Genomic DNA, 8,127 nt, shown 5'->3' on the forward strand with positions numbered 1-8,127 from the left:
GATGACATAAAAATGAGGTTGAATAAATTTAAATACAGGTAGACCAATAGTATTATGTAGGTACAGTATTACACTTCTACGTTTAATAAAATTTGTCTTAGCCGGGTTTTCGATTAATCGTGATTTCCATCCCCACCATTATCCCGGATAATCGAGAGTTGACTGTATATATAAGTAGCAGACATATTCTAGTAACTGTATGTCTTCCGTTTCACAGTTATATCCAAAAGATACAGAAGATTATATCGATTATTTGATATCAATAGGACGATTGGATGAAGCAGCAATGAAACTAGCTTTCATTGTGAACAAAGAAGATTTTATGTCAAAGCATGGCAAGTCGAATCATCAGTTGTGGAGTGAAATTTGTGAGCTAATTTCAAAGAATCCTGATAAAGTAAGGTGAGAATATTGCTACTTCCATGTCATTATTATGAGGGAGTGTCAGTAAATAGGTCACAGATGAAAGTAAGACACCTGTAATGGATGAAATAGGTTTTCTTTGTAGCAGCATAGTCCAACATCAGGATAGTCTAGGTAGCAGACGTGCACATGAATGATCAGAGGCTGGTTTCAGTAGTCAAAATGGCAACTGTGCTTGAGCGGCGTAACACTGAAGAGCAGCATTGTGTTGTGCAAAATGACTCAGTGCAAAGGATATTCATAAAGAAATATTTCCTGTTTACTGTGGGAAGTGTTTGTCGCATAAAGCGGTTCACAGCTGGGGTTGAGATATTCCCTCAGGGATGTTCGAAAGTCTCAGACGATGAAACAGAGGTGCAGAACAGTCAAAATACTTCTAAGCTGCAGGTTTCTACTCTTTGGTAAAGAAATGGGACAAGTGTATCAATGTTGGTGGAGGATATGTTGAGAAATGAAAGTTTTTTCGAGGTTCGAATATCACATGTTTTACATTTTATATCCGCTTGTGACCCATTTACTGACACTGCCTCGTATTTTGAAGTTGAGAGTATGAGTTGATATTGTCACATGTAGGACTGACTGTAGATAGGGTTTGGATTGGTGACTAAATTGACCACTTACACATCATAACTACAAATAACAATAAGACTGTTGCTATTTCCACAGTTCACAGTTCATTAGAGCACACATTCTAGTGTTCTCAGTCTGCTACTAGACATTTCATGGGAATGGCTCCAACAGTGGCTATTCCTCTGCCACCAGCTCAAGTCCTCTCTTCACAGCCTCCCATTCAGAACCTAACTAGTTCCATGGGAATCCCAAACACTATCAGAATATTGTACGGTACTTCCCCCCTAACTGAATCATAGGCTTTCTTGACGTCTATGAATACCTGATGTACTGTCTCATTATACTTCCATTTTAAATCCTGTATTTAATATTGTTTACTACACAGTCCATCAACAATGCAACAGATTGTTCCTTCATTCTTACACTCTCACATTGCACACAACATGTTTCAGCCCTAAATGGACATCTTCAGGTGTGTTACTACTGCTGCACTGCACCAATATTGTCGTTTCGTTGCATATGCAACTGCATGCTTCATGGTTTAAAATGTCATACTCGTAGTCAATCGGTATGCTATAAAATCTATTAAAATTTTCTATTATAATTTCATTTAAATTTTATAAAATTCTTATTGCACTTCACAAGGGCATTGTACAGGATGATTGGAATTCTCATAATTTGTGCTCCACAAGAAGTATTAGTAGGATGATTACGTCAAGGGGGAGCTTATGGGTTGGACATATAGCACTCTCAGAACTGACGAGAAATACATACAAAATTGGCAAGGTTCAGCTTCTTGTTTTCCTCGATTTATGTTAAGTCGACAATCAAAAGAAATACCTCATCAGTTGAGAAGACTTCAGGTTTTCACAAATATTCCTTGCGAGGGTATGTTACGCGTTATAAAAGCTCAAAGAAGATAAACGCTTAAGTGAAGACACTGAAATTGACATATTAAATACTTTATAATATAATAATCCTCAGACACACATATGTTATTACAGGCCACTGTTAATAGGAAAAGCATAAGACGTTGGGTATTAATTTATTAGAATGACAAATATGATACATACATTAAACTTTCAGACACCCAGCACAAACAGAGAAACCTTTGGGGTGCAATATAATCTGACCCAGTTGCAGGGGATTCTGATTCAGTGCAATATGTTGTCCTGCGGGGTGGTGCCAACCGTCCTTACTGCTTGGAGGGGGCACACATCAAGTTCACTTCCACATGGTCTCTGGGTCTGTGGAGAGGATGCATGGGCCACAGGAACCGTCAACGGACACCTCCTTCTGCGCTCACTTGTTGCACTGCTTGCAGCTGCAGATGACATCCCCTAAGAAAAAGCAAGATCCTGTGATATATGAGAATTAATAAAATTATTGTAATTGAGAAAGGCCTTTGGAATTGATGGTATTCCAGACAAATGCCTCAGGCACCTTCCAAGATGGTCATGTGGATATTTGGCACAGTTATTTAATTGCATTTCCAAAGTCTTAGAAGGATGTTACCAATAGGAGGCTGTAACAAGCTGAGAAGACTAGTGTGGAATATAATGATTTGCACAGCATTATGGTTACACGTAGGAGCTGGGATAGCTCAGTCGGTATATTGAAGGGCTATGGGTTGGACAGTCCAGGTTAAATTCCCTGCAGTGCAAGATTTCTTTTCCTTCTCCATAGCATCCAGACCGACTCTGGGGCTCACCCAGCCTTGTGTCCAATGAGTACTGGGTGCTCTCACCTGAGGGTAAAGCAGCAGGGGCATGTATCTAACCACTCACCTCCATCTAGTGCTGAGGTGAAGAACAGTTGAGCTATACCTCCACTTCCCTATATGTCTTCATGGCATAGTGCTTACCTAATTAAGCACAGTGACAACTTTACATTTTTTACAGTTACTTGTAATTCCAAGCTGTAAGGTCCAATAAATCCAATTACCCATCCAAACCCAATCTATAGTCACTTAACACATGACAGTATTATTCTCAGAATAAACAGCATTAATTGGTTGCTCTTTGTAATGAAGCTATATTCTCTGTAAGGTAGGAGCTGAATTATCAGATATTGTTTAGTCCTTAAAAAGATAACTGCAGATTCAAATTGTCTTATTTATCATACCGATGGATTGCATGGTCAGGGTTTGAGTATCAGGTATTTTTATCTTCACTCTGACCAGAACTGCTTCAGGGGCCACTGAACTTCATCTCCACTGGATACTGATTGCTCTTTCTTTGGAGGGCATAGGACCAGAGCCCAAAGTTGGTCACTCCTCTCCGGCTTCTTTTGTCGTTTACAATTTTATGGAGCCTCTTTTTTTCTTCTTCTTCTTCTTCTTCTTCTTCTTCTCCCCCCATGGTGGGGTGGGACCAAGTCCCTTGCACTGCGGCCACTTGTGGCCTATTGGACCAGCCCCAGATGATAGGTGAGGGTGATTGTGGAGCAATTAGTGGAATGAAGATTGGCAGGGGAAACCAAAGTACTCGGGGAAAACCTGCCCCAGCGCCACTTTGACCTCCACAAACACCACTTGACCAGACCCGGGATCGAACCTGGGCTACCATGGTGGAAAGCCAGCAAGCGACTAATCGCTTGAGCAATGGCGCGGCCACGAGCTGCATCTTCGCGCTGCTTATATACATTCAAACTATAACAATTATGCACAAGGATAAATTTACCTCTTTACTTTTTTTTTATATGGATATAAAGCCATGTCATTCTTGATGTCTTTACCTTTACTTCCATGACTAACAACTTCGGTGGTTTTAAAGTTATGTGACACTGACTTAGACATCTGGAAGCTTCTTAGTTGGGCATCATGCCTGAATTAAACAGTAACCCTGTGCTCTGCAATAAAGCATTGTAATGTCATACCTTTCAGATCTCTGAATGTTGATGCAATTATTCGGGGAGGACTCAGAAGATACACAGATCAAGTGGGTCATCTATGGAACTCGTTGGCAGATTATTACGTTTGCAGTGGTCTGTTCGAGAAGGTGGGTATAGGTGATTATAGTGTTCTTGTGGTTAAATCTGGGAGCCAGGATAGCACAGTCGGTATAGCGACTGGCTACGGGCTGGACTGTTGATGAGTTGGAGTTCAAGTCCCAGTAGGATCAAGAATTTTCTCTTCTCCACATTAGCCATACCTGTTCTGGGGACCACCCAGCCTCCTATCCAATAGGTACCGGAACTTCTCCAGGGATGAAGCAGCCAGGATATGAAGCTGAACTCTCACTTCTGACTAGTGCTGAGGTGAAGAATTTGAGGATCTGTACATCCATTCCTCAATATGTTTTCATGGCATAGGACATGTTAAACATCAGGACAGCTTTACTTTGTGGTTAAATCTAAAATAAAAATGTAAATAAAGCTGGTGAAATAGGAATGAATATTTGCTGTAATTTGTTAGTTGTGGAGTTTAATGAAAGACTGCAAAAAAATGACTGGATGGGATTTATTTAACAATGAGAAGTAAGAATTAACATATATATTAATTTTGTTTTAAAGCTCTACCCAACTTGAGTCCTGAAGTTATTCTTGGAATAGTACGAGTATATTGTACTAATATCTATTGATATTGTCCAACTGAAATTTGCTTCTTTTGCTGGACACAGGCCCGAGACATTTATGAAGAAGCAATTCAAACTGTGACCACAGTGAGAGATTTCACTCAAGTGTTTGATGCTTATGCACAGTTTGAAGAATTAAGTTTGAGTAAGAGAATGGAGGAAGCGGCAGGGAATTTGAATCCGACGGAAGAAAGTTAGGATCATAAAATAGGTTTATTTAATTTTGAAACAAACCTGCAGCATGAAATTCGAATGTAAAACTGCCAGAACTGTTGCTCTGTTTAGCAATTAAATGTAATTCACATTGTGGTCTTCTGGGCTATGATACGTGTAATTGGATAGGTGTAAATATTTCAGAGGAACATGCTGCCTTTTCTACCCTGAAGATTGGGGCAATATTTTTTTCCAAAATGTTGGTACTTACCTAGCAGGCTATGTGATATTATGACCCAAAACACTGCAATATGAATCTTCACTGCAATACAAGCAGATATATTATACATATCATTGTGTATTAAATCAGCCTTGTGATGATAATTGAGGAGCTGTTTCAAGGAAATAGCGGCTCCGGTCTAGAAAACCGAAATTCGTTGCGCTGACCACACGACACCCTCTATCTGCAAAAGTTGGCACTAAACTTCAGCGAAGTATAGTGAGGTCGGTATAGTTCACTTGCGGATTAAAATTATGGAGTTTATTTGTTTGTTTTGTGTATTAAATTAGTGATTTAAAACAAGAGTCAGGTGGATGGGAACAAGTACAAGTTGCAAGTTGTACTGAGTATGATCTGACCCTCAGTGACTATAAATTGTGTTTACAGATGACATTGACCTGGAATTACGACTCGCTCGATTTGAGCATCTGATGGAACGAAGGCTCCTGCTTCTGAACTCGGTCCTGCTACAACACAACCCACATAACGTGCAAGAGTGGCACAAGAGGGTCTTACTGTATGAAGGAAAACCCCATGAGGTAATGTTAGATATTAATTTCTCATCAGGTATTGAACTGTGTGACCTGTTAAGCTACATGCTATCTCCTCATTGGGCTCCCTAAATTTCTCTTCCCCCATGGTTTGTATCCTGAAATCTGTTCTATAAGACTTATTAATAGGCACATGCAAGAACAACTGTTTCAGTTCAAAATGAAGTTGAGACAAGAATTTGAAAGAAATTTAGAAACTGGGACAAGAACAAAAATTTTCTCTGCTAGATCAGTTTTTTCACTGTAGTCAAAATTAATAATTTTCATAAACCATTGTGTTTAAGAAACTAAATTCTAGGGCCATATCCTTTTTATCATTGGACAGAAGTGGTGGGGGGAAAACTTTGTTGGCAAGCTGATATGTGCGTCCACTGGTATCCATCATCATGATTCTAATGAACTCACTGTTCATGTGCTTCTGTTCAAAACCACAGCAATTATATGAAAATTTTCAAATTTCAGGAATGAAGAGTAAGTATGTGAATCGAGATAGAATTCTTTTTTTCATTTGGTCTTGAAAATTTGAGACTCACACTTGCCTACGTGTTGACTGACTCACTCACTCAGTAATTCCATGGAGCTCTGTCTTCATTCAGCTGCTAAAGAATTTCCCAACATTTTATGAAACCTGAAGGTTTATTACTAAGTTCACAAGAGCCTGCCATTTGTTCCTATCCTGAGCCAGATTATTCCAGTCCATACCATCCCGTCTTAGTATTCACTTACCGACAGGCGTTACTAAAGAGTCCACTATTATGACTGCTATTTAAATTTTTAATGAATGCTGGATGACCTTGGAGACAGAAGAGGATACTCTCATTTGAAGGAGAAAGCTCTAAATCGCATGAAATGGAGGAATTGTTTTGGAAGAAACTGTGGACCTGTTGTCTGACAGATCACTGATGAATGAATGAATGAATTTAAATTTGTAATGAATGTGTGTCAGCTACTAAGTCATGATATTGTAATGTGTTTGGGACTACTGAAGGCGCCATTCGGATTGTTAATTGGTTTTATTAACAACCTATCTAGCTGACCGTCAGTATCATAAATGTGATGCATCAGCCGGTGGAGAAAAACTGCTGGGTGAGCCCCAGAGTCGGTCTGGATGCTGTGGAGAAGAAAAATAAATCTTGCATTGCAGGGAATTTAACTTGGACTGTCCAACCCATAGCCCTTCAATATACTGACTGAGCTATCCCAACTCCTGTGTGTAACCACAATGCTGTGCAAATCATTATATTCCACACTAGTCTTCTCAGCTTGTTACAGCCTCCTATTTGTAACATCCTTCTAAGACTTTGGAAATGCAATTAAATAAATGTGCTAAATATCCACATGGCCATCTTGGAAGGTGCCTGAGGCATTTGTCTGGAATACCACCAATTCCAAAGGCCTTTCTCAATTTCAATAATTTTATTAATTTTCATATATCACAGGATCTTGCTTTTTCTTAGGGGACGTCATCTTCAGCTGCAAGCAGTGCAACAAGTGAGCGCAGAAGGAGGTCTCCGTCCACGGTTCCTGTGGCCCGTGCGTCCTCTCCACAGACCCAGAGACCATGTGGAAGTGAACTTGATGTGTGCCCCCTCCAAGCAGTAAGAAGGAAGGTTGGCACCACCCCACAGGACAACATTTTGCACTGAATCAGAATCCCCTGCAACTGGTGTAATCATCCTAGTAATATTTCTTGTGGAGCCAAATTATGAGAATTCCCATCATCCTGTGCAGTGATTCAGCCTATGATTCAGTTAGGGGGGAAGTATTGTACAATATTCTGACAGAGTTTCGGATTCCCATGGAACTAGTTAGGTTCTGAATGGGAGGCTGTGAAGAGAGGACTTGAGCTGGTGGCAGAGGAATAGCCACTGTTGGAGCCATTCCCATGAAATGTCTAGTAACAGACTGAGAACACTAGACTGTGTGCTCTAATGAACTGTGAATTGTGGAAATAGCAACAGTCTTATTGTTATTTGTAGTTACAATATGTAAGTGGTCAATTTAGTCACCAATCCAAACCCTATGTGCAGTCACCCCTACATGTGACAATATCAACTCATACTCTCAACTTCAAAATACGAGGCAGTGTCAGTAAATGGGTCACAAGTGGATATAAAATGTAAAACATGTGATATTCGAACCTCGAAAAAACTTTCATTTCTCAACATATCCTCCACCAACATTGATACACTTGTCCCATTTCTTTACCAAAGAGTAGAAACCTGCAGCTTAGAAGTATTTTGACTCTTCTGCATGTCTGTTTCATCGTCTGAGACTTCAAACATCCCTGAGAGAATATCTCACCCAGCTGTGAACTGCTTTATGCGCCAAACACTTCCCACAGTAAACAGGAAACATTTCTTTATGAATATCCTTTGCACCAAGTCATTTTGCCCTCATAAACCGCACAACACAATGCTGCTCTTCAGTGTTATGCCCCTCAAGCACAGTTGCCATTTTGACTACTGAAACCAGCCTCTGATCATTCATGTGCACATCTGCTACCTAGACTATCCTGATGTTGGACTATGCTGCTACAGAGAAAACCTATTTCATCCATTACAGGTGTCTTACT

General features: G+C 40.0%; 1 protein-coding gene across 1 annotated transcript; it reads left to right on the forward strand.

Moving 5' to 3' along the window:
* Positions 1-184: 184 nt before the first annotated feature.
* Positions 185-7,358, forward strand: LOC111873374 (pre-mRNA-splicing factor syf1 homolog). Its single transcript, XM_023868031.2, has 5 exons — positions 185-402; positions 3,878-3,992; positions 4,614-4,761; positions 5,389-5,540; positions 7,010-7,358. The coding sequence occupies exons 1-5, from the start codon at positions 200-202 to the stop codon at positions 7,196-7,198; spliced, it is 807 nt and encodes a 268-aa protein (XP_023723799.1). The 5' UTR covers positions 185-199; the 3' UTR covers positions 7,199-7,358.
* The last annotated feature ends 769 nt before the right edge of the window (positions 7,359-8,127 follow it).

The sequence above is a fragment of the Cryptotermes secundus genome, unplaced genomic scaffold, assembly GCF_002891405.2.
Source record: "Cryptotermes secundus unplaced genomic scaffold, Csec_1.0 scaffold4887, whole genome shotgun sequence".
Lineage (NCBI taxonomy): Eukaryota > Metazoa > Arthropoda > Insecta > Blattodea > Kalotermitidae > Cryptotermes > Cryptotermes secundus.

Bases quoted from the DNA above. Each gene is read 5' to 3' on its own strand.
- LOC111873374 (XM_023868031.2), top strand. From the start codon at position 200: ATGTCTTCCGTTTCACAGTTATATCCAAAAGATACAGAAGATTATATC. The intron at 403-3,877 runs GTGAGAATATTG...CATACCTTTCAG, and splicing joins AAGAATCCTGATAAAGTAAG to ATCTCTGAATGTTGATGCAA. The intron at 3,993-4,613 runs GTGGGTATAGGT...TGCTGGACACAG, and splicing joins GCAGTGGTCTGTTCGAGAAG to GCCCGAGACATTTATGAAGA.